Raw genomic sequence first — 27,915 nt, 5'->3', positions numbered from 1 at the left:
ATACATCAGAAGGCAAATACTGTTCATTTCTAATGATGGACAGCAGTACGGTGTTGACTCTAGGAAAGCCAATTCTTCAGATAACATGGCGATAGATTCCACATCGACGGATCTGTCCTCCAAGTTATAAATATTGTGAGCTTCTATGATCAGTATTGTCAATTCATTTCTGTTTTTCTTGTGACTACTGTGCACTTCTGGAATTGGGCATTGCATCGACACGTCTTGCAATGTGTGGCCAGCCATCCTCCTGCACTTTTCTAACGTTGCTGGCGGGCTCGTGCAGCCTATCATTTATGCATCTCCCTGACTGACCTATGCAAAACCGGCTGCACGTCAAGGGTATGCGGTAAACAATGTTTTAAAGACATTTAACAAACACAGCACGGTCTTTTTTTGATGCTGCACGATATTATACCCCTGCCCATTGCGCTTGTCATTCCACATAACCTTATTTTGTCGGGTGCGGAAAGCAGCAACCGTACGTCAGAATGTTGGGCCACATTCCTCAAGTTATGCGAAACCTTAGCAAAAGAATGAATCCCCGCTGTTTTCCTTGAATAATCATTATCGACTGTTTCTGCCTGACTTTTTTATATATAAGCGATCGCAGCATAGACACGCAATCGGTGACGTGATGTCAACGGGTGCTATATGCCAAAATCCAAGCCAAGTTCCAATAAGCAATTTTGGCTGTGCAGCGACGGCAGCGCCGTTCTATACCTTCCGCTTCCGGCATGAGCGTAGCGCGCGCATGCGCACTGGCGTTCCCTCCCAAAGGCTGTGCGCAGGTCCGTATGGTGCACATGTCTGACCGAAACGGACTGACAACGCAATGTTTGCTTTCTTCACTCTTAACACTCTTACCTAACTACAGTAGTAGCGATCACGAACTGCCAACGACATCGTGTAACTGGTGCACTCACTCATGTGCAGCTCAGTGCGGGGCGTGCAGACGGCCTCGATGTTTTCGTCCGCAGCGTCCAACGCCAGCACGGCGGCCACTCGAGGCAAACCCGTGGCGCAGTTTGTCGTGAAGTTCCGGGCACACCGCAGCTGCTTGAAGTGTAACCTGCGGTGGACAGTTAAGAAAACCGAACAGGAAACCTGTTTATTGCGATAGAATTTAATTATATATGGACATTCCAGGTGAATTTTCGCTATCGACATCGGCGTCCCCGTGGGGATCCGCATATATTTAGGTCTGTCTTATGCATATCCATCAGCGCTGCCAACCTCCGAAGCAAAGTTTCGCCTGAATTCGATACAGAAATTCCCTGGATCTTCCCTAGATTTGTTGTAAGACACATTTGCTCGGTTTGTCATTATCGTTTTTGCAAATATATATACTTTTGGTTATGCAAATAGACAGAAAATTTATAGCTTCAATTTACTTACAAGCTCGTTTCATAAATTTAAATAAATAATCAACTCGCTGCGCTCAAGCTGAAATTATGTTGCGATGCAAGCCATGCTAACCAGCCTCCAGCTACAAGCCGTGCTGGGAACGCAGCCTCCCGCTTGAGACTACATTCACTGAACGTCAGCTCGTTTATACTCGCTCCACACGCAAATCAAATTTGAACAGCAAAAATGCCCAGATTGACACGGAACTTTATTCGAATCGTAAGGAAGCTGACGCCAGACTACACCGGATTACATACGTAGGGATGTCAAAACAGTGTTTCGCACAAATATAATGCATGTGCAATAAAAATTTCTCACATGATGTGGTGTACCGACGTAGCAGCACCAAGTTTGCATGCTTACAAGTAATTTGCAGCCAAGCACGCAGATACGTGTCCAATATTTTTGTTTCCTCTATGGTAATTAGTTCACCTAAACACGTGACCACTGGGACCTTACAATGCGAGTCTGTTGCTGTGCCTTTGGGCAGTAAATCCGACTGCGTAGTCAACTACGCAGCGCCCCGACCGCCTAGCCATGCTCAGCGCTAGATATCTGTCCGCTTATGCTGAGATTTGCAGGTGCTACTTTGTTTCGTATTGCAGCATATGTTTGTTTTGCCGGTTACAGATAAATATTCTATATAAATGGGGACGTCTGCTCCTTGTCGTTTACTTGACGCGAGGCGTTCACCGCGACGATATGTACAAGTCATACTTCACATGCTCACGCAAAAGTAATTTCGACTGACTGCAATCAAAACACGCCGTCACGTCAGCATTTCCACGTATTAGTCATTGCGGCGTAGTAGCAGTGGTTTCTCAAGCCTCTGAGTTTTTTTCTTTCCTCCGCGTCATAGCACAAGTTTCCCCTACATCTTCGAATTGGGCATCTTGGTAATATATCAAATGGCGGCAGCGCAAAAAAAGGACACGGATGGAGACAACACGACTAAGATGAGCGGTCGTCCTTGTCTCCGTCCGTGTCTTTTTTGCGCTGCCGCTTTTCATATATTACCAACACGCCTGATTCGCCACAGTAATCAAGGCGTGGAATCCCTAGATCTAGGGAGACGGCGCTCGGGTTCTCTGCACCGTTGTGCATACCGTAAATGCAGGTTATATTTACTACACGATTCATTCACCAAAAGTTGCTTACTCTTGCGTTCTTCACTGAATTATTTCTCATGATGTCGAGAATGGTCAACCCGCAAACCAATGGCGTGAAACATAACACTCGCAGCGTATGCCTCTTAAACCTTTTCAGTCTATTAAGTATCAAAAGTGCAAAACACTATCAGTGTTCAAACCTAAATTTGAAGTAGCCTGTGCGATGTCACTGCAGGCCTTACACGGCGTGCTAAAGTTCTCAAGGGTGCCAGAAATGTCGGCGCAGTCGCGTACGGCGCGTCCGTCCACGTTAGTCGGGCCCGCGTCTAGCTTAGAACACCGTCCTAAAAATTCAAGAGCAAGGCTAAACCTTACTATCGTAGTCAGTGCGCTGCCGTTCGAACAAATACCGCCAATTTTTTGCAAGATATTTCTTACCAAAGGCTCGCATACCGATATGCGCATATCGGTTACATTGACGTCACCAGCCGATGATATAACTGCGCAGCATCCATCTAATTTCTTCAGTGGCCATGTCGACTGGGCTCGCGTCAGCATCATGTCAACTCCGTTTGTTTTCCGACACGCATGTTAGTGATGATGTTTCATCTGTAAAATGCGATTACTCGTTTTTTTGCCAGCTGACATGCCCACGTATCCTAATCATAATCTGCTCTGCTGGACGCGCATTGCTTCTCTCTTTGCTTAAGTTGCGTGGCGACATCGAGCCTAATCCTGGCCCAGACGTTCAGGAGTTGCTTGCGGAACTCTTGGAATGTCAGAAAGGCATTCGGAAAAGGCTGAATGGTGTTGAGTTAAAGTTAAAGAAAGTGTAAGAAGTCGCTTCAGCTATAAATTAAATCAAGACAGTGACATACGAGCTGGAACAAAGGGTCGGAAGCTTGGAAAGCAAACTAATAAATCCTGAATATAGAAGTAGGCGAAATAACTTGATTGTTTTTGGTATCCCGGAATAAATTAACGAAAGTGCCGATGAGCTCAGCCAAAGTGTGCTCAAATGCGTATTGCTGACGTCTTAGGAACGCAAATACATTCTGCAGAAAGGGTTCACAGACTTGGCCGCAAACAACCAAGTAAGCCTCGCCCAATAATTCTCAAACTTATTCATTTGGGATGCAGACAGTAAAGAAGAGTGCCAGTTCAAGGGGATCTCGTTAAGAAATAGCAGCAGTGAACCGAAATAGAGTCAGGCAAATCACTTCGATGTATTCTGTTAATGCCCGTAGTATTATTAATAAAGTTGATGACTTGGAAAGAATCATACCAGCACAGGCACCACATGTCATTGCAATAACTGAAAACCTGGTTACATTCAAATATTAACGATAATGAAATAATACCTACGGGGTGTAGCATCTATTGGAAAAGTAAACCTTCCCGTGGCGGTGGCGTAGCTATTCTGTTTGAAATCTAGCTACCTAAATGTCACTAGGTTGCCTGACAGAGTTGGCGTTCAGTGTGTCATTATTAAAATGTATCTGGAGGAACTAAATGTGGTACCACCCGGCGGCCCATATAGCCTTTTTTGATGAAGTTAATGATTTTCTTTGTACCTGCAATACAAATTATTGTAATTTACTGTTAGAGGGTGCTCACGTTAATTGGGACAAGGACTTCCCAGGGCCTCTTTCTAGTGCTGCTGAGCCTTTGGTCGGCATTGTCCTTTTCCATGACCTAACGCAGTTAGTAAAGCCAGCCGTGTTCAAAACAACACACAATCTATTCTGAATCTTTTTCTTGCGAGTGGTAGCATCCTTGTCGAAGTCCTGCTTTGTACGTCTTTGATGGTGTATCTGGCCACTGAACGTTACCTTCGAGCATTCCTGTGCGCATAATGAATACAGTGAAAGAATAACACATGGTGCCAAATTTTACACGTGCTAATGACGTCGCCATTCTTGACTCGTTAGAGATATCGTTTTCTGATTTCCATAGTTTGTACGAATCACAGACTTGCTCTGTCGACGTTTTGCGGGTTTTCTTCAAAAGTCTTGTAATTAAACGCGTTTCAAGTTATGTTCCCTCAAATAAATCGGAACACATTCTGCTGGGCCTCGGATGACGAGAGCAGTAGTGTGCACGTGACGGAAGCTACAGAAAGTGCGCACACAACTGCACCAGAACTCGTCACCGGCTTATGTATCGAACTTTCCGATATGCATCTGCAGTGATACGAAATTATAAAAAAGAGGCTATAGACTATTTTAATACGTGTTTGATAAATGTTCTGCTTTCTTCTCCCGTGAAGTTCTGGCGACACTTGTCACCTAGGAAGTGACATGCGTATAAAATCCTAATTGATGGTGACTTAGTCGCAGATTGATTACCCCTTGCGAAATCATTTAACAAGTTTTGTTCTGTCTACATGGACGATGATGGAAAACAACCAAATTTCGCAATTTGTAAAAACGTCCGGCAAATGATTGACATAACAATAACTGAAGAAGGCATTTTGGCACTGCTTCTTAGAACTGACGTGAAAAAAAACACCTTGTATTGATTGTATACCTAACACATATTTAGTAAGGTATGCCGAGTGGTGTTTGAGGTACCTAGCTGTTATATTTAAAAAAAATCGTTATCTACTGCAGAACTCCCTACAGATTGGAAGCGTGCGAAAGTTGTTCCTATTCCTAAATCTGAAAACCCTTCCCTCATTACTTCACGCAAGCCAACATATTTACTATGTGCTTGTTCAGAAATGCTGGAACACATTATTTTTAAATATGTGTCAAATTTTCTGCAGAAAATAACGTGACTGATAGGCGACAACGCTGTCTCCGTAAGGGTACGTACATGCGAAGCGACACAACACTAGACTAGAAAAAGACAGGACCAGCGCTATTCTTCTAGTCTATGTGTGTGGGTCACTTCACGCTACAAACCAAGAATATTTTATTGTACCAACTCACCCAACTTTCTATCATTTTACATTATGTCGACGGTTACCCAACTTCTTGAGACGATAGATGAATTTGCCTTAGCCTTAGATAAACAGAGTCAAATAGGCATTACCCTTTTGGACTTTCAAAAGGCATTTGAATGTGACTCACACCAAAAGCGTTTGTTAAAATTAAAACCCCATATTAAAGATAATTCACTGTTGTTGCGGATAGAGGCATACTTGTCATCTAGGAGCCAGTGTGTATTGATCGCAAGCTCGTGTTCATGCCCGGTACCAGGGAAATCGAGCATTCCACAAGGGTCGGTCCTTGGGCCATTATTCTTTTTATTATTCATCAACCACATCGTAAAAGAAATGCTTGTACAAATCAAATTGTTTGCGGATGATTGCATGCTTTAGCAGGAGGTAACTAATCCTGATGACCAGAGATTATCAAGTAGGGCTGTAGACAAACTACATATTTAGTGGGAGAAATGGCAAATGAGCGTCAATACAGAGAAAACAGTTTCTATGACAGTATAAAGAAAGGCACCACTGTCCTTTCCACAATAAATCAACTGTCGTTGTCTTAGTGCTGTAAATCATAGGCGTAATAATCACTTCAGATCTCCCGTGAAATGACCACATAACTTTTACTCAAAAGTAAGCCGTGTAAAAACTTGGATACCTGAGAAGATTCCTAGGCCAGACAAATCAAGAAATGAAGTTATTGTCTCATAAAACCTACATTCGTCCAGTTTTGGGATACGCCTCCGTAGTTTGGGATCCGTACACTAAGAAACATGTTGATAAACTTGAGAACGTGCAGGGAAAATCCGTTCGTTTTCTCTTTCGTTCGTCCAATTGTCGTACTACAGTTAGTGCTCTACTTCATAGAGTGTACTCGGAGTACTTGCAACTACGGCGGTATCACAATAGGCTAAAATACATGCACTTGCTCTGACACGATAAGTTCGGCACTGACTCGAGTGCATACTTAGAAAAAGTTACGCGACGACCCACGCGGGCGTATCATTAAAAAGAATTAAGAAAATTTTCTTGTAGGGCTGACACCTACAAGGTTTCTTTTTTTCCCGCGAAGTGTACGCGATTGGACTGGTCTCCCGAGCAATGTTGTGGATGCAGCAACAGCAACTTCATTTTTAGCGCAGCTGAAAAATTTGTAACAATATTTTTGCCGCCGTATCTGTTCTTATCCTTTCTTTGTTGTTGTTCTGACGTGAGCACGTCTTTCAATATATGTCCTGCATTGTGCGACTCTATTTGTATATTGAATTTCGCTAAGAAAGTTCCCACTTGTGTGTTCAGAGTGTTGTTTTTTTTGTATAATATTACAGTGTGCTATAAGGTATCTTGTTCCATCACAGATACAGTGTCACACTACCCAATCCTGCTTACGGCCTTATTCTAAGGCCAGCAGAGACTTTGTAAATAAAAGGAAAACATGATCTTAGGTAATAAATAGGCCTATACTCACGTGCACTGTTCCTTCAGCTCCTGCTGCGTCTCGGCCATTCTCGTGGTGTTGGCGAACGGTATGAAAGCCCTGCCGCATCCATCCAGAATGGAGACGGCGCATTCCGCGGTCTCTTTCAGTGGGCCGCCGAGAGCAGTGCCTGCAGGAATGACACAGGGAGGTGCCCGTAAGAAAAAAAAAAAGAAGTTAGCAGACTTCAGCGAGTCCCTTCAGCTTTGAACACATTCGCTGCAACGGCAACGGGCTGTCACACCGCACGCTTGCATCTTCTCAAGAACGACTACTACATTGCGATGCGCGAAACATTGTCGTCAGCCATTAAAAGAAACAAAAAAGGCAATCGATATAAGTCGATACGCGGTTTATTTTTCAATAAAAATTATTGCTTCTTGGAGACAGCCAGCGACGGGGTGCTCTCACACGTATGAGCCACCTGCTTTTTATTATTATTATTATTATTATTATTATTATTATTATTATTATTATTATTATTATTATTATTATTATTATTATTATACAATGCATAGCACACATAGATACAAGAACACATAGCAGATACAATGTATTCTGGAGCGCCCTGATACAATGCCATGCTGTTTATATTTTTAAATCTTTCTAGAACTAACTGAAAGCAGTGAATCCAATACAGATTTAAACACTTTTCACGCAGCATATAGGATAAATACTGGCACATAGTTAGTAACTGCAACTTCTAGCTCCCAATTTGTGTGCAGGCACCATCAGTGCTGCCTTCCAAGCGTTATGGAACGTACTAGACTTGAGGGAACTGTTGAAGATGCTTGTGAGAAGAGGGACGACTATGCTTCCATAGGTATTGAACAGTGCAGGAGGGTTACCACCAGTGCCACAAGGGAAAGTTTGAGGCACTTCATGCACTTGAAAACGAGGTCTTCATTGACTGATAGCGTACACACCATATCAGTCTAAGAAGGAACGTTACTTGAGGCGTCTTTTACTCCATATACTGAACAGAAATGTTCCTTTAGGGCATCGGTATTGTTCGACACAACATCGCTATTTTTATCAACAAGGCATTCATCTTCGGCATTTTAGAAGAGTAAGAGCGCACGTAGCTACAAAGACATCTTGAATTGCGTGTCATGCTTGATTCAATATGTTCATTGTAGTTGTAGTGATCATTGCTATAACAGAGTCTGCAAGGACAACGATAGCTGACCTGAGCTCAAGTTCCCACTTATCTAGGCCAGCTTGCCTCCAATAATAATAATAATAATAATAATAATAATAATAATAATAATAATAATAATAATAATAATAATAATAATAATAATAATAATACTGTTTATTGCCGCAAAAATGCAAAACAACACAAGCAGGCCGATCTAAGACTCAGTGTGGCTTGTAAGACCGTGCCCATGAATATGGTACACATGGCGAAAAAAATACATAAATTGATGAGACCTGTAGAATAAAGAAACAAAATGACACTAGGGATACAGTTCCCTCTTGTAGACATATGGGGACCGAATACACATCTATACCGATGATTCGGTCTCACCTCCCAGCTACGCAGATGCCGTTGTCATTCCGGCTACGAAAACCACAATAAATTCAAACTGCCACACATGACAACATGAACGGAGGCAGAGCTTGCTGTCCTGCGTGCTGCTGTCGGATACCTCCTGCAAGAGACGCCTCAGGAATGGGTCATCGTTTGCGACTTTAAGACAGCTCTTCAGAGTCTGCGTATTGCCCTATGTCATAGGACTCATGAGCAGCTGACATATGAACTAATAGGAGACGACAATCCAGCTATCGCTGAAGGGCCTGAAATTGTATTCCAGTGGATGCCTGGGCAGACCGCCATTGCTGGTAATGACCTCGCCGACGAAGCCGCCCGGTTTGCCCATCTGGATGCCCGACCAGTTCCGATCCCATTATCCAGAACCGACGCTTCAAGAAAGCGTCATGTCGTGGCTAAAGCTATGACGTCATCTTCATAGGCTTGATCCATCCTTAAATTAAATGCTTCCCGCTCTGAGGCGACAGTATCGTACCGCCTCTGGCTCGGGGTGGCATTTATGAAGGCCTAATCTTTCCGCATTGGAATGGGGGATACGCCAATGTGCGACTATTGTGGAACTGTAGAAACAATTGAACACATCCTATGTCTCTGTCCCCAGTACGACATTGAACCAGCTGGACTCGAGACCATTTTTGGAAATGAAGATCCTTGGACCATGGTCGTACGCGTCGATGGCACAGAAAGCTACGAAACCATTGTTGAAGTACCTCAAATCGACAGGTCTTGGCAACCGTGTAGACTCCACGCGAACCTTCAAATGTGCGCGAAACCGTGCTATCTATGTCTCCTCTTTCTCTCTTCATACCTATATACCCATCTACAGGGTAGCAAACTGGACGTGCGTATTAGTAACCTTCCTGCCTTTACTCTCTTCTATATATATCTCTCTCTTTCCCTTTGTGGCGCTTGTAAAAAAAGCTCTGCTTTGACGGAACAGTTTAGTGTCGCTACACCTTAGGCCCGTCCCATACGACTATAGAAGGGAAGGTTTATTGTGCACGCTTCTTCTAGGGAAAGTAAAAAAGAAAACGTAACAAAAGTTTCACCGACAGACACTAAGGTACTGTGGTATGACACTGCGTATGTATAAGAACACAAAGCTTATAAACACGCTGGAAACCGCAGCCGATCGGCTTAAATACTGAAGATGGCCCTGTAGCGGCGCGGCGATGGAGATTCGCACCACCACCGCAGCCATAAACAACTCCGTGGGGCGGAGCTCCCGTCAGTGGACCTTCTTGAGTGCTGCGCACCAGGCACATGGACACATGATCCGACTGGCTGTGCCGTACCTTGTTTGGTGCGCGAGCTCCGTTTTAAAGCGAAAGCTTTACTGGCCGTGAACTTGCGATTTCGCCGTGGCGGTGCTCCGAGGAGGCACATGACGTCACAACGCGCGCCTCGCCGCGGATATTTCTCTCTCGCTCCCTAGTCACTACTGCGCATGTGCCACTAGTAGCACCGAGCCACAGGTGTTCCACCGCTGCGCAGCGCCACGCCTTTCCACCACCGCCGTTTGGTATGGCGTCACACCGCGTTCCTCGTCGTTGCACTCGCCTCCGCTCGCTTCGCCAGTTGCGTCGCATGCCTGATAACATGTCGGAGGATTGAAAAGGAGAGCTCGCGTGCACCGCAACCACAGTTGAGGTGACATTATGGACGGCAACAAGAGGGAACGAATCGCCCAGGAAACAGATGAACAGCGCGCCGAACGACTAGCTAAACGCTGCAACATAGCTAGGCAACCAGACTAACCTGGACTTGCAATCAAGATTAACCAAGGCTAGCCGTGCTATGCCTTAACTTTTGCTATGTATATCCTGGCATAGCCGAGCTGAGCCACTGCCAATTTTTCTTATTACGTTATTTGCTGCTTTCCTTTCGCACTAGGTTCAGGCACCGTGCTTCTCTCTGCACCCGTTTCCCTCCTTTGTTCTCTCTCTATAAGGCTCACGCCACCACAGAGTTTACGCCCGACACATCCGGCGCGCTGCGCGCGCCCGCTCTCTCCTCTTTCTTTTGAACAGAAGTAAACTAGACCTTGTTACTGAAAAGACGTGTGTCCGTCTCGTTCACCATGGCTCTCCAGTACTATATGCACAGATGAGCCACTTAGGGGTCGTAGAGGTTGTGTACAAAACATATTCTAGACAAAGAACGCCAGCTGGCTTGAGCTGCGAATCTTCAGTCCGGACCTTGGTTTGTTATGTAGCACCCTTTCCCCCAATGGGCGTTTTGTAGAAATTATTTTTTGTTATTGCGATAGCAACTTTGCGATAGCAAGTTTAGCTATAGTAAGCTAATGCTTACAAGTTTATGCGGCCACTAAAACTACTATCCTTACTTCGTACAGCTATCTACTAATTTGCTATCGTAATCGGTGCTTCGCTTTTCGGGCGAAACTGCGATTTTTTTTTACTTCGATATTTATTATTCTACCTGCCTATTCTACCTATCATCAGTCTTTCTGATGTCCGCCTAAGTAATACCCAAAGTGCTTTTCGAGATGTATATGAAAAAATAAAGCGAAAAAGAAAAGGCACCCCTACCGCGGCATTCGAAATCTGGTCGTATATATTACCAGACGCCAACGTAACGTTTTGGCCACTCCGTCGACCCAGCCTTACATAATAATTCAGGGGACTAGGGAGCCCGGTAGCGCTTCTATCTGCTATGACAGTCTGGCGTATGCCCTGCCCTTCAGTTTATCTATAAACCAGCACCAAATTGAAACAATTTAGGCGACCCCAGCAGTAAGATCTGGAAGGCAGGAAGGAGAGAGGAGGATAAAAAGTCGCAGTTTCGCCCTAAATACGAAGCTTCGAATGCGATAGCAAATTATTAGACAGTTATATTGAACTAAGAGAACAGATCGGCTTCAGGAAAGGATACTCTACAATGGATCACATCCATGTCATCAGTCAGGTGATCAAGAAATCTGCAGAGCACAATCAGCCTCTCTGTATGGCTTTCATAGATTACGAAAAGGCATTTTCAGTAGAAATGCCAGCAGTCATAGAGGCATTAAGTAATCAAGAAGCAAGGGAGGCTTACGTAAATGTCTTGGAAAATATCTACGAAGATTCCAGAGCTACGTTGATTCTCCACAACAAAAGTAGAAAGATACCTATAAAGAAAGGGGTTAGGCAAGGAGACACAATGTCTCTAATGCTATTCACAGCATGCTTGGAAGAAGTATTCAAGCTATTATACTGGGAAGGCTTAGGAGTGAGGATCAACGGCGAATATCTCAGCAACCTTCGGTTTGCAGATCACGTTGTCCTGTTCAGCAACACTGGGGAGGAGCTACAACAATAGTTGAGGACCTTAGCTGAGAAGGTGTAAGAGTGGGGTTGAAGAGTAATATGCAGAAAACAAAGATAATCATCAATAGTCGGGCAAGGGAACAAGAGTTCAGGGTCGCCAGTCAGCCTCTACAGTCTGTGAAGGAATACGTTTGCGTAGGCCAATTACTCACAGGGCACCCTGATCATGAGAAGTAAATTTACAGAATAAAGATGGGTTGGAGCGTATACAGCAGACACTGTGAGATCCTGACTGGAAGCTTACCAATATCATTGAAAAGAAAAGTGTACAACCAGTGCATTCTACCGGTGCTAACATATGGGGTAGAAACTTGCAGATTGACAAAGAAGCTCGAGAACAAGTTAAGGACTGCGCAAAGAGCGACGTAACGACGAGTGTTAGGCGTAACGTTAAGAGAGAAGAAGAGAGCGGTGTGGATCAGAGAGAAAACAAGGATAGCCTATTCTAATTGACATTAAGAGCAAAAAATGAAGCTGGGCAGGCCATGTAACGCGTAGGTTAGATAACCCGTGGACAATCAAGGTTACAAAATGGGTGCCAAGAGAAGAGAAGCGCAGTCGAGAACGACAGAAGACTAAGTGGGGTGATGAAATTAAGAAATTCGCAGGCGCAAGTTGGAATTGGTTGGCGCAGTACAGGGGTAATTGGAGATCGCAAGGAGAGGCCTTCGTCCTGCAGCGGACATAAGGTAGGCGTATGATGATGGTGATGATGATGATGATGATGATGATGATGATGATACGAAGCAAGGATAGTAGGTTTATCGGCCGTGTAAACTTGTAAATGTTCGCCTACTAACTAAATCAATAGGCGTGGTGTCACGCGTCCACAAGAAAACGTGAACACCTCTCACTCGATGACCACGGAAACTCGCTGTCAAAACACTGGAGTGAGGAAACGCGGCATCAGCATCAAGCGAATTGACCGTCGTGCCGCCTCCCGCTTCAACGCGAACTATAAGCTGCAAGAACACAGCGCACACGCAAAGCTATCAGCCTTCGGCACGCCTAGGCTCTGAACCTATACCATATCACTTTCAAGATAGGGCCCGCTCTGATGCGCTGAGCAGAGTCATATGTTGAATTCCAATGGCGGAGTCGGAGCAAGTTTTTGTGCTCGTTTCGCAGCAAGTTTGTTCCAATGAGGGAGTGAGAGCGGGAGTAAGGTGTTCCAATGAGAGAGTCGGAGGGGATTCCGAGCGGGAGCCACTCCGTGGAGCAGAAAAAGATGCTCCGCCAAAATCGGCGGAGTGGACCGGAACTCTGCGTGACGTATTTCCTTTACCACGTTTGTCTACTGGGAGGCGCCACCGGTCACGACTCGCGAGGAAGCAACAGCTGCTGCACGCTTCGCGAGATACCCATTCCGCACTTTTAAAAACACAACAGGTGAACGGCGCTGAAGAGACAAGTGACCGGTGCGGCGGTGCTGGGAGCAAAGAGCGGAAGGAAATTGCAACACGCCAGGTATCCTGGGTAACTCTGATAGAACTTCCGCTTCCGCCTTGCTTCGGCGGCGCAGGTTGTGTTCCATTCGCGGATCTGGAGGCATTGCTCTGCGCAAGAGTCGAGTGCTCGCTCGCGGAGTCCATCGGCTGCTCCGGCTCCGCCATTGGAATTCAACAATACATAGTCGCCGCAGGACGGCGCTCCCTCCGCGCCTTCCTCCCTTGCGTGCGCGAGATGGAGCCACCATCCTCGGATATCACCCTGCCGCATTTCCCCTCGCACCCACAGCATACAGTGCGCGGCCACGACGTTATCGCACTTGGACTTTATACGGGACATCACGGCGGCGGCGGCGGCGGCGGGAATGCGCCTGGAGTGTCCATATATAGTTGCAATAAAAATTGTCTTCACAACTTGGGCGACCGGGATGCGCCATCTCCGCAATAAAGGCTGTGTTCGTATTGGCAGTACAGATTGCTCCGCAAGTACTTCGAAATGTTTTTTTTTCCGACTTATGCTGCGCGAAACCATGCAAGTCATATTGTGCCCTATAATATTTCGCCGCCGCCGATGCTTCACCAGAAGAAACATGCGACTGAAGAACTAACTACTATTGGCAGAGGTGCAATGATTAATTGACGATTAGCAGGTGATATATAGAACAGCACCGAGCTTAAACAATGTAAATGAAGCTTGTGGTAAATAAATAGTGGAACTTCCCTGAACTGAAATTATCAACGATATACGTTGCTTAATGTTTGGCTTCCCCCTGCTCCTGCCGCTGTTACGGTTGTTTTGTACACGTGCTGTGGGGCGAGTAATATTTGCGTATGCTTATGTAGCTGAAGAATATATATATATATATATATATATATATATATATATATATATATATATATATATACACTCACGTAGTGTTGCATTCTACATTCCATAAACGTACAGTCTTCTTTCGTCTTGTGTGCGTCTTGTACTGCTTCCTCGTGTTTCCTCATGTGCGTGTTTGGTTACAGTACACTGAGCACGCGTCTATGGGTGCTGAAGTATGACATGTACTTTAGTGCTTTCGCGTTGTCGACACTACGTACGTATACACCATCAGTGACTCTTCCTTGTCTTGTGGTAGGCACGTAGTCGTCCGCAGAGGGTGTCAGACAGACGCGTAGGCTGTCTTGCACCGAGGCGCACAATGTTTGCGCCGACAATGAGCCGTTATCAGGCCACACCTGCCGGCCGCTGTCAAGTGCGCACACAATGGGCTTAAACTGCGCATTGTCTCCATGTAGAGGGAAAGGGTTCAGCACTGGGCCGCGGTCGGCCTTGCAAAGCACTACCTCCGGGATCGGCCCACATTTCTTGCACGGTGAGTTGAATATAATTTGGGGGCTCACTCCCCCTATAACGCTACGCATTCAAAGTGAAAGGGCAGAATGTGAAACAAAAGAAGCATCTCGGTTCCTCCACTTCACCACTGCGGACGCCATATACACGAGGTACAAGTAGGACCTCCATAGCCTGCTGTGATCATATGACGCGCTTGAAACGTGGCTTCGCGCAAACCACTGGGAAATAAACCCACATGACTTTTTGTTTCCTTGAGCACTCTAAAATTCTGTAAGCTGTGTGTTTCGCACAAAACACGCTTTTAGCACCGTGGAATTAATCAAGGCGTGTTCTGCTAACGAGAACACACGTCTCCCATGTTTTAGTGAGGGTAAGGGAGCAGAAAGGGTGCTCTGACATCCAATCCAAGCTAGAGAGTGTTGGTAGAAGCACTCACTGTGGTAGCAAGGTTCCGCTCGAATTTCTCGGACAGTGTTCTAACTAAACGCGGATGCGCCAAAATTCCTGGCACCCTTAAAAGCTTTGACGCCATGTAGGGCCTGTAATGACGTTGCACAGGCGTGTTACCCACACAGGATCGTTCCCTACCTGCGGCAAGTTGTTTCTTCCTCCACTTTCATTTCCATTTATTTATCATTTCTTTATTTCATTTATTAAGCACAAGTAATTTCCCCTAAGTTGTCCTTGGTGTCAGTATTTGTTCGCTTCTTATGATACGACTAATAAAAATCGGGCCCTTCGGTTTACCCTTTTTTTCTCGTTCAATATTTGCTTCATGTACTATAGGGATATTTGAAGCAACCTGTTCTGGCCAATGCTATGGCTCGCAGTATTCGTACATAAATTAGAATACAGGAAAAAAGGCAAGGACATAACACCGGTCGTTGCCGCATCGTTTCATTCTCTCGTCCGCTTTGGCAAGAAACGTGATAGGGTGTGTCCTGCCATGGCGCTTCATGCGCTGTTATCTGTGGCTGTCATTTAAAATGCGCAAGCCGTGCCAAGGGTATAGAGGAGCGATCACTTATTAGGCACCCAGAGTAATTGCATCACTACTTAGACACGCATGGGAACGGCAAGGAGACAACCGGCGTTCTCGCTTCACACGCGCTGAGCTTTGCATTTCCGCCTCCCTGCGGGCTTTATTACAGAACTGGTGCGCGGTCCCTCAGCAACGAAACAAACTTTAACATTTTGTACAATCGGATTCCTTGTGCGCATTTCTTGTGCGCAGCTCTTAAATGGCCGTTCCGGCGTTGAGCGTAGGCGTGCGTCGGCGGCGTTATACCTATCATCATCATCATCATCATCATCATCATCATCATCATCATCATCATCATCATCATCATCATCATCAGCCTGGTTACGCCCACTGCAGGGCAAAGGCCTCTCCCATACTTCTTCAACTACCCCGGTCATGTACTAATTGTGGCCATGTCGTCCCTGCAAACTCCTTAATCTTATCCGCCCACCTAACTTTCTGCCGCCCCCTGCTACGCTTCCCTTCCCTTGGAATCCAGTCCGTGACCCTTAATGACCATCGGTTATCTTCCCTCCTCATTACATGTCCTGCCCATGCCCATTTCTTTCTCTTGATTTCAACTAAGATGTCATTAACTCGCGTTTGTTCCCTCACCCAATCTGCTCTTTTCTTATCCCTTAACGTTACACCTATCATTCTTCTTTCCATAGCTCGTTGCGTCGTCCCCTTAAACCCCTTAAACTTCGTAAAGTAGCGCCACGCTTTGAAGAATGCCGCCTCCTCCTCACGTGCTCTGGCCGAGGCCGACGCCGCGTCGCTATTGGCCTAATGGCACCACGTGGGCCCTCGCGCGGGCTTCGTTTGCTTGCAGTCCCGCTTCATCGCCATTTTCGCTTGAGAAGCGTCTACGGAGTGCGAGGAGCGCATGTTGGCGTCGTTGCTATTCTGTGTTGTTTGGTTTCCGAACGCGTTGAACTAAGTTTTTTTGGCAAGTGCGACGTCGCTTCACGGCATTTTTGATCACCATAACCTGCTGCGCCTTCGTATGCTAGAACAGTTTCAGAATAGACAAGAAGATCTTCTCGATACCATCCCGTAAGCGCTACGGGTTAAGAAAGACATGGATTCATCGAATTGGGAGGGAGAACTTCAGACCAACATTCTCCACTCGAGTGTACGAGGTATATAGTTGCGAGTCTCTCACAGTATAGAGCTACGCGACGTGTACTTTGTTTATATAAATAGTACGTGGTCACATCTGAGGCACTTAATCGTACTGTACGCGAACAGGCTTGAATTCGCCGGCACGCAATTCTGCGTGCGAAAACGTGATTACGAAACCATTAGGATTCAGCGCATTCCTTTTGACGATATTTGAGGCTCGAGCGTCAAAACTCATCTTAGGAAAGAAACTCTCTGCGTTTTGTGGTTGCTAACCAGCCTTGTTTAGAGCGAATAGCTTTGCTTGCCTCTTTTCCTCGTGTTCGTCAGTGGCGGTCGCCCAGTGGATTTGCGTTACAAATGAAAAGTGTGCGTGCTCTCCCGAAACCGCGTTCGTCGCCGAACGACGGCATCATGAGTCTTTGAGACGTATACGAGTTCATTCGCGTCAGCTTTAAAGTGTGGCTAGGTTAAGATGGCGGCGGTGGAGCACTCGCAAAGAAAACGTGCGGCCGCCCGCTCGTCAAATCTGTACAGGCAAACAGTATTGTGATTAAAGGACTTCAAAGGACCAGGGAGAGCAGCGAAGGAGGTACCAAATCTCGTGGTACCCAGCCCATCTAAATAGCTCAATTAACCCGCTTGGATGTAATCCTAACGTGCAGGCCCACCGCGGAGAGCACGCGATTTCACACACCGCGCTGTCGCGGGTAGCCAGGCTTGGAACGAGGTCAACATCCACAAAGATCCATTATGTACTCTCCACGAAATTGTTTCCCATTATCGACTAGGCAGAAGGACATTTCCACCCCCTCACCCCAAACTGAACAAACCTCAGGCTACCACACTCAGACTCCTGCAAACCCGTTCGTATCCCACTCCTCGATCCCTTCAAAAGATAGATCCTGAACAGCCACAGTCGTGCCCCAAATGTGGTCATGACTCATGCTCCTTTGACCACATGCTCTGGCTGTTCCCAGCCCTTAACGCCTCTCCACCCATCACGAAAGAACAATCGCAGGGATCTCTCAAGAGCAGCAATATCCACATTCAACTCCAGGCTGTCCAGAGGGCCCACGGCATTGCGGTGGGACTTGATCTCCCGGCCCCATCGTGGGCGGAGCCACCGACTTGATCTTCGGGAGCCTTCGGTTTTGGCTCCCCAAGATTTCAGTCCCTCAGGACTCAAATAAAGTTCTTGTCATGTCATGTCCGCCCGCCCGTTCACTGGCTGGTTTAGTCGTCGTTCGCTTACTCGTTTGTTCAACTAATAGCTCGTTCTACTCACTATGTCTCTGAGACACACGTAATGAGGCCACAAATGGCGCCTGAATGTGAACGACTGCATCGTTTCACTTACCGCGATTTCGGCCGCGTCATAGCGCGGCAACTCCTTGCGCGGTCATCATTCCACTAAAGTCATATATCGCAAATGTTATTTCAGAGCGAGCGCGACCATCCTCAATGCATACACATTAGTGCAACTCGGACCGCGACAAGTACATCAGCTCGTGAACGGAGGAGCTAACGCACGATGAAATGCTATTCGTGATGAGTCACTAACCTTAAAAAATAATTGACTTGTTTGAGCCCAAATTAAGCTCTGTTACCAAATTCCACTTCGCAAACGAATACTAAAAAACTTATTCCATTTTCTATGTACGCGGAATCCCGACTCGATGATCGGCCGCGAGTATTTCTGTCGACTTTGAGGCGCGATAAACATAATAGCACCAGCGCCCACCTCTGAGCCTTTGCGCGAGCTTAGAGGATTGGCAAGCACGCATGTTGGTGGCACTGTAGCTTTGAGTACTCTTTCGAACCTTCAGAACAGGCATCTTTCGTGCTCCGTGTCGGCATTTGTACGTCATAGCTGATACGCGCCGCGAATTGACATGGTAAGGACGGCGCGTATTATTTAGGCTACCGAGGGCTTGCTGGAGGTAATGTGTTATTTATAACCATTCCCAACGTCTCGCTTAACGCACTTGACAAATTTTGCGTACCTAATTGTAGCGCACGCTATACGTTCGGAGTCGTCATGGCACAGCTTTAGCGCTCGTCCAGATACTATTGAAAAAAATAGTTAGCACAACAGGAAAAAAAGCTGCCGTCACTGAATTTGTATAATCGTTCGTATAGAAATTCTATGCTGTGCACGAAGTTATTGGGAGCTAGAAAGTCAACGCGAACGCTTAAAGCGCATTGCGCCTTGCCATGCGTGCATTCACTCTGCGAAAGGTCGTCTGATACGCTCCAGCGGTGTAGGAGGCGCCACGGTCGAGGAGGGAGCGTGAAAGAGAGGAGAAATGAGGAGGAGTGAAGGGATAGGATTTCGCCAGGAGAGGATTTCGATAAACGCCAGGGGATAGGATTTCTCAAACACGTGTGCCACCTCCCTCTCCCCTACGTTGGCTTGCGAGTATCGGCCCCCGATGTCCTCCTCTTTTCACCTGCAAGCGGCCGCCATGCAAGCTGCCCCGAGAATGTTTCCATGAAACCACGGCTTCTTGACTGCATATCTGCCGCACAGCGGGCTGCCCTGCCAGTACTGAGAAAACTGTCTCCCGTGCAGCTGCGTGCCGGTTCGCTTGAAATCCAAACACCATAATTGGGACCCGATGGCGATCGCGCACAAAAGCATCAAGCGGTCGTAGCCGGCTAAGTGGTTTTAAAGCTACCGCCGTTTTCACGGGCATTCTCAGAAGGCGCACGCGGATACCAAACATCAAACCGGCTGGGCAGTGTCGCGTTGCCCAATTTCCGTGACCGAGAAGGTCGACGGGACATTTGGGAAGCGCCCCTACCTTTCCACTTCACGTCCGTCTCCCCGAACGCTCCCCTTCAGCTCGGGCCGCCTACCCTCTTGTTCCGAGCGAGGGTGCAGATCTAGTGCCTTTTCTACGGCGAAGCCACTAATCCGTTTTCTCTGCACGTGTGGGTGTCTCCCGCGTCCCCTTTTCGGGGAACCCACCTGCGTGCTTCGTTTCCGGTTATTGGCCGATACAGCAGGTGTGAACTCGTCCTGCGCTTTGCTGTCGTCGCCTAAACTGGGTCACAAAATACCAGCAAGGTCAAGTCCCTAATTTCAAGCTGACTCAATGGAACCTGCGACCAACTGCAGAAGGCCATAGCCACAGATCAACCGTCGATTAACCTCCAGGCTGTCACGGGTGTGCATGTATGCATGCTGCGTGCGTTTTAAGGACAGGCTTAACTTCTCTGCTTAGGGTTTTGGCGTATCATATCAGGATTAAAGAGCGAATAGCGAAGTATGCGGTGACGTTGAATTTGTGATTGATCGTGTTCAAGCTATAACGTGCTGAAACGTTCTTCTGCTGAGGGACGTTCCTCGGCGGGAAAGAACTTATGCTATACGCGATATGCCCGGGAGTGTTTATCTTTTTACAAGGACGCTTGTTGACATTTTGGAGATCATCGAGTTTCTTTTGCCTTAACTAAAAATTTTTAGAAGACCTATTGCGTTTTCGATGATACCTTTGTAAGGGAATGTTATGGTGCCATGAAAAAAAAAATTCCCTTACGTGAGCAGATAAGAGAAGTAAGCCATAGAGAATGAAACGAGAGGGTCACGCAGTTTAGCTGAACAGAGCGTCACCGCTTGCGAATTACTGAAGCAGAAAATGTAGGTCAAATTTCCGTTTCTTGAACATCGCGTCGAAACCAGAGCACTGGTTCTTCAACGTGACGGCACGAATTTTAAAGCATTTCCTTCTTTTTTTTTTTTCATCGTATATGCGGGGCCGCTGTGGCCCACAGAAGTTCTCCGAGGTTTGTCAAATTCAGTCCATCTGTCTTTCAGAATACAATGCAGACAATGATTATCGCCACGAAATTAACTATAGGTCTGAGCAAACGCGCAGTCACAATCGATGACGTCACGGGTAGTTCGCGCAAAAATTTCAGTGCGGCGGCGTCACCCATTTTTTATTCTCGCTTCTCTTCTAGCTTATACCAAACCTCACGCCACGGTAACAGTGGCATATATGGCGTTTTCTTTTTTTTGGGGGGGGGGGGGGGGGGGAGGGGACATTAGTTGTGTAATTCGCTAATGCAGCTCAAATACATACATATATTAACTTTTGCGTCCCTTTATAACAGTGTACCACTATATTGAATGCATATGTACTGTTGTCGTTGCTGAAGTACATCCTTGATGTAACCTAAAGTAATTATAGTTCATTATAACCATTCAGGTACCAAGTAAGCTCCCCCCCGCCTCCCGGCCATCCCTCCTGCCACTTTCCACTCCTGGCCACCCATAGGGCGGTAGGCGAATGAAACCACGCACACTGTGTGCGTGTGTGTGCGTGAGAGAGAGAGAGAAAGAGGGAGATGGTATAAACCACCTAAGCAGAGACAAGGAAATTAACATGCTGGACCTATAACATCTTAAAATAGAGCGACGGTATAGCGCTTCCCCTGCGAACATTCCCATGCAGAGAGAACGAAACTGGCGGAGGAAAAATGCAATATTATTTGTGTCGGCGCCGGCGCTCACACGAGAAAATGACGACGTGACTTGACGTACAAGGCTGGCCTTGCGTTGTGCGCACGACTCCGATGCCAACGAGTCAATGCGAGGACAACGCGTCTGTGTACACATGGAAACACGCTCGTTCACTAACCTTTATTGGTGGAACAAACATTTACAGAAAGAGAAGGTTATGCTGGAGGCAATATTCTCGTAAGAGGGCTTCAAGTTCTGCTTCGACCGCCAGTTGCATCATAACAATACAGAGTGCTGGGTGGGATCCTCCGAATAATGACGCTCGAAAAGACCAAATTATATATGTCGACTTTCCTCAAACACATATTACCTGCCTCCTTGCGACTAATAAATCGTCATATATTTATTGACTGTCCCGCAACGCCTAATTAAAGCGGATTGACACGCATTTCCGATGTTTCATAAAGCAAAGACATGCTAGTCACTCATAAAGAGATGAGACGATGAGCAAAACGAGAACAAAGTAAAAGCGAGAGCCTACGTTTCGACAAGTGGACTTGTATTTTTCAAGGCGACAGGTACTGGGATCGATACCCAGCACCTCCACCAAATTAATGTTACGTGTAGCTGAAGCTGAATGCTATTTACAATTTATTTACACATTTCGATGGGGGCGAAATGCGAAAACACCCGTGTACTTAGATTTAGGTGCACGTTAAAGAACCCCAGGTGGTCAAAATTTCCGGAGTCCCCCACTACGGCGTGCCGCATAATCAGAAAGTGGTTTTGGCACGTAAAACCCCATATAAAAAAAAACAATTTATTTACAAGGAAGCTAACGGAGGCCAAAATGGCGACGCTATCAAGCCGGCACACACGTCGTCTTCTTTCTCCTCAATGCAGCCACACTGTGGCGGCTGTGCCGTAGCAATATGCTTTCCTCGGCACAGTATATATAAGTAAATTATTCCAAAGAGGAGAGGGGGTATAAGGCGGATGGGCGCGACAACGACCGAAGGTGTGCTAGCGGCGATGGCGTACAATTGAGAATAAAGGGGCGCTGTGCACAAGGCCGCAGACACGGCCGTTTGTCAGTCGGCATGTCAACGGCCGTGTACAGAGCGCCCCTCGATTATCTGCTTCGATAGAGGTCACGGGCTGTCATGTCTCTGAAAGAGGTAATAAAAGGAGCGGCAGAAGACTGTGCTCATAAAAAAGTTACTGAAATGGAATAAATATATATATAAAACGAAAAAAAAAGAAAGACAGGTGCGTTAACCCACTTATGTAGCCACTTCAATCGCTTTCAGCCGAGCATTAAGTTCACTCCTCACCACTCTCCTAGTCAAATCAACTTCGTCGACACGACAGTCTACATGGAAAACGGAAAACTGAGAACAGCATTTTACCGGAAGCCCACGGATAGCCAGCAATATTTAGACTACAACAGTCACCACCCGCGTCACTGCAAGCAAGGAATTTTTGTCGGACAAGCGAAACGAATAAGAAGTATCTTCAGCGAAGACAACGATTATATCTACCATCTAAATAGCCTTAAAACAACGCTAGCAGAAAGACACTGTCCACAAGTTGCTCTCGACAGAGCATATGATGTCGCGTCAAGATTGGAGAGACAGCCGAAATTACCTAAGAAACAGGTTACACCAGAGTCTGACAGATCGCCAGCCTTTAAAATAAAATATTCTAATGCGCTCGCAAACATAAACAACATCCTAGGAAAATACCACCCCATATTATCAAGTAACGAGCGTCTGAGAAAAGCGTTCCCGGATGTTCCAAGGGTTACCTATCGCCGCAACAGAAACTTTGAAAACATGTTTGTTCACGCAAAAGTCAGCCAACTATATTACCCCGCAATAAAGGCGGGTTGTCGCCACAGGTGCAAAACCTGCAGGAACCCTCACAATTACATGAAAATTAAAAGCACCGCAAATTGTTATACACACGAAGTGAAAACTACCTATACTTGTATAAGTGCGGATGTGATTTATATGCTTGAACTTTCCTTCTGCAAGAAATATATAGGTGAAACGGGACAATCAGTGAACGTCAGATTAAGCGAAAATTACGCGGACACAGCTAAAAATATTCCCAAAGCCGTCGCCGAGCATTTCATGTTTGATGAACTTAAACTCAACATCTTACAGTCAAATTTCATTTCTGAACGAGAAAGAAAATGCAGAGAATCATACCTTATCCATAAGTTCAAGACTTTGCAACAAATAGGCATAAACGTTTCAAAGGGAGCTTTAGAATCTATTGGCTTTACCAAATTTCAAGCTATATAGGCAACACACTTAGTGATTTCTTTTTCTTCGCTGTCTTTTCTTTTTTCCCCTTTATTTATATATTTATTCCATCTCAGTAATTTTTTTCTTCACGAGCACCGTTTTTTGCCGCTCCTTTTATTATCGCCTTCAGAGACACGATATCCAACGACGCCCAGCGAAGCAGGTAATAGAGGGGTGCTTGACGCGCCGGCTGACACATGGCCACGTCTCCGGCCCCATTCACAACGCCCCTTTATTCTCAATTCTACACCCTCACCGTTAACACGCCTTCGGTCGTTGCCGCACCCACGCGCCTTACCCCCTCTCGTGTTTCAAAGTGCCCTACCCTACCCTACCCTACCTATATATATATATATGTAGTCATATCATGAGAAGCCAACAAACACTGCCACCAAGGATAACATAGGGGAAATTACTTGTGCTGAATAAATTAAATGAAGGAACGATAAATTAGTTGAAATAGTGGATGTAAAAACAGCTTGCCGCAGGTGGGAGCCGAACCTTCGCATCTCGCGTGCGATGCTCTACCAACTGAGCTACCGCGGCGGCGTTTCCCCATCCACTTTCTTGGGTATTTATGTGTACTAGTAGAACCCTGGGAATGTTTGCCAGCGCCACCACTCCTAGACCAAGGCTTCTCATGATATGACTAATAAAAATCGGGCCCCTCGGTTAACCCCCTTTCTTCTCGTTTAAATATATATATATATATATATATATATATATATATATATATATATATATATATATATATATATATATATATATATATATATATATATATATATGTACTGTGCCGAGGAAAACCTATGTCGTCTTGAAAAAGACAAATCCACTTGTCGAAACGTTGGCCCCCGCTTTTACCTCGTTTTGATCCTCGCCTCGATGTTCCATCTCCCGCCTTCTGCATGTTTTCCCCGTAAACAGATGAGAGGTCATTTAGCGAGCGTGAAGGCCGGGAAACACTTACGAGACGCCGTAGTTGCGATGCTAAAGTTGGCCGAGAAACTGGGGAACTCGACTCATTGCCATTGTCGCGGCGCCATGACGCAGAGAAAGTTTGCCGACGTCGTTTAACAATAAGGCTAAGTGTGTGCAATGACGTTGCCGAAATAAATACGCGCAGGAACGCAGCGGCCCGCCTTTTTCTGGCTGCCCTCACTTGTCACGATGCCATGACGCATGCATGCACCGCCTGCGCTACGAAACCGAAACTCGGTCCATATTCGCACACACACAGAGAGAGAAAAAAACTATCACGCTGCTATCGTTCTTAAGAGAACATTCTATCCAATCCTGATTTCGGACATGGATGGATGGAAACAACTTTATTCTGAATCCGGCAAATTTGGCGACCCGGGCTCAGGTCTCCCATGAGGGACATACCATTGGCGAGAGCGCACAATAGTACTGAGCACTTACGAAGGAAAAGCTTTGTGAGTTCGGCTCCTGGTTCGCAGCAACAAGTTTTATAGTAAATCATTTAGCAAGCTACTTGCCAATATTTTTTCGCAGGGTTTAGAGCGTATACATAAACTATTGTTTAACTGCCGTGTCAGTATTCCGTTAGCACCCTTTCAGTTATAAAGCGTTTGCAGAGCTACGTACAGTGGTATATGATCGTTTGACACTCCAACAAAAACATCAAACAAGTTATCCATGGCGGAGGAAACATGGAGGGTGGACTGCTGAATAACTTTAATGGAACGCGCCCGCAAGTTCCTGTGCAGCTTTGTAGTTTATGCCCTACAGTCACGAATTAAGACCTACTGTTCTTAAAGTCTATAAATTTATATACTTCTTTCTGGAAATAAGGTGTAATCTTTGCAGAAAAATAATTGGAACCTGTTGCATGGATATTTATAGGTCATTTCAAGTCAGTCTACATGACTGCAAAAAGTTAACTGTTCAGGAAATTAAGCTCTTATAGGTGATGAGCTGCATGATTAAGAGAACTGAAATATTTGTTGCAAGTATACGCATTGGTTATTATTGTGTCGGCAGCGTTCTTACGGAGCAGGAACGAACACGAATTAAGAACACAGATACGGAGCAACTTCTCCTGCATCTCGTCTAAACTGGTAGCGCACCTCTTAAATTAACACATTTGCATAATTCTCAGCCCTCATGTGACTTGTGACATTGTTTATGGCTATAGCAGAGAGTTGCGTTTGTATTGAGCGTCTTATTCAAGATTTATCTTCTCGTGACAAATCCATGGTATGTTGTGTCTCTAGATGTATTTGTCATCCATTTTTGGCCTATTCCCCTTCTGTGGGCACGTGCCATAAATGTGGATCATCATCATTCTCATCATCGTCATCATCGTCGTCGTCGTGCGGAGACACTGTGACTGAGCATGTTATACACGAGCTCAGTTTTGGTTCAGATAGCTTTTAGGTGCAAATCGTAAACAAATTTCAACAAAAACTTATATGCATGAACTCGCTGCTATTTACAAGGCCAGAAAGCTTTATGGGCAAACAGTCCTAATTGACGGTGGACCGAATAAATACTTAAAATACTTAAAGATGTATACCCAATGCTATTCCCTGTGGCCTAACAAGAAACTGACAAAAAGTTTTACTATAGCTAATATAAACTCATATGTCAATTCCTACCGAATTCCGCAGGAATAAACTCGAGCAAAGGAAGATGTTAGGCTAGTTAGTGCATAATTGTCAACGTATTGTGACGCAAGACGTAAGTGGTGGGAACAAGTCATGGAGAGCATGTCCTCTTAATTAAAAAAAAAACACTGGCTCACATTTACACTATGCATATGGTGTACTAGAATGGGGCATACTTCCACTTCCACTGTGGCTCGTGTGTGTGTGTATACGGTATTTGAAGGCATTTGCGCCCTCTCAACGAGACGTGACGTGACGGCGCGAGTGCTGTGAAAACTTACCTGCGTCAGTGTTCGTTTGGTATGAGTTTACATGAGCGAGCTGCGGCAGAAGCTGTTCCACGACGAATGTCACACGTTAATCCGATTAGCATTCAAGCAATGTGACGACACACCGTATGGCTGAAGATACTTTGCTGAGAATGCTACGTGCAGATACGTGCTGAGAATGCTAATCGCAATGACACACCTACGCGCCTGCAGCGCCACAACGTACCACAGAGTCACTACCTTCGGGCGCCACAAGGAAGCCTCCACGAAACGTCAGCCGGTCTTGTCCCGCTAGGACTACAGAGTTGGCGTTTGGCATACACGACATGGTAAACGTACCTGGTGGCGAAGCTTCTATAGAAGCCCATACGTTCAAAACATGCCGGTTAATAGGCAGTTCACGGGTCTTAGCGCCATCTGTGTGACGATTGAGCACCTCCGGCAGAAGAAAAAATAATGTGGCGCCATATCCATTAAAAAACAAACAAACGTGACGTCATTTTTGTTGGCAAAAGCGTGGATTTTTTCTATTATGTTTTTTTTTTTGCCTGCCTTAGAGTTGCATTATCAAATGCCCCGCAGTTCGAGTCGATGGGCGTTTTGAGCTTTTAGCACGGAAACCGATGCAGAAAAAGGTCAGCCGTACGGGTGTCGCAATCGCGCCCATGCAGAGGGTTATTTTTGACAAGCCAAACAGCCCAACGTGTAAGGAGTTGTATGCTAGCAGGTGAACTTTAAGGGTGCGCCAATCTGCCCACGTCAGCAGCCTAATCGTGCCACAATTGACAGCGGAGTAAACGCCCCTATGTATAACAGGCGCTGAAAAAGAGGTATTTGTCGTAAATGATTAAGTAAAAGAGAGTTGCCTTTTCTTTCCTCGCCATATACACTTACATAATATTGATTAGGAATTTCGTTTTACCTGAATGAAATCAAACAGTCTCGTTCTAAGTGAAAAAAAAAACGGTCTTTCTTTCTCAACGTTTGTTCTCCTTCAAGAATGGCAAAATCACACCCGAATACCTCAAATGGATCCCGGCACATATGGGAGAAGTAACCACAGAATGCCCGAGCACCCCTCCAAGCCTCAACGAGATGGCCCACCGAGCCGCGCGAGAACTTACCCATCGCGGCTCGGACAGAGACGGCCCAACACCCCGCAACCCCCGGGGAAGTGGGGAGGACTGCGGCGGAGGCGATGGAGAACACGGAGGAGGCGGCGACAACGAAGTAGCAATACAAGACACAAGGGACAGACTGGTCACGTACCAAGACATACTGGCAGACTATACGAAACGAAGAGAAGCGTACCCACAACCGCACAAACAACTCAAGAGGTCTAAGGAAACAGATTGGAGAAGGTTGCAAACCAGAACCTTCCGAAAGCCAGCACACTTAAACGGAGTAAATTCCACACAATACCCAGGAGCGAGCTGCAAGCTCTGCAAGCACGAACACACAGACATGGCACGCGTGGCAATGCAC

At 46.0% G+C, this 27,915-nt stretch overlaps 1 protein-coding gene across 1 annotated transcript in view; it reads right to left on the bottom strand.

Moving 5' to 3' along the window:
* The window catches only part of LOC135912611 (uncharacterized), a 43,820-nt gene that overhangs the window by 6,887 nt on the left and 9,018 nt on the right, over positions 1-27,915 (bottom strand). Inside the window, exons 2-3 of the mRNA XM_065445106.2 lie at positions 6,920-7,058; positions 927-1,072 (exon numbers count right to left, since the gene is read on the bottom strand). Coding sequence (XP_065301178.2) covers positions 927-1,072; positions 6,920-7,058 — 285 coding nt within the window. The remainder of the gene's footprint in view (positions 1-926; positions 1,073-6,919; positions 7,059-27,915) is intronic.

This window comes from Dermacentor albipictus, chromosome 7, assembly GCF_038994185.2.
Source record: "Dermacentor albipictus isolate Rhodes 1998 colony chromosome 7, USDA_Dalb.pri_finalv2, whole genome shotgun sequence".
NCBI classification, from domain to species: domain Eukaryota; kingdom Metazoa; phylum Arthropoda; class Arachnida; order Ixodida; family Ixodidae; genus Dermacentor; species Dermacentor albipictus.
Note: the sequence above shows the minus strand (reverse complement) of the source record. Positions and strands in the feature narration are given on the sequence as shown.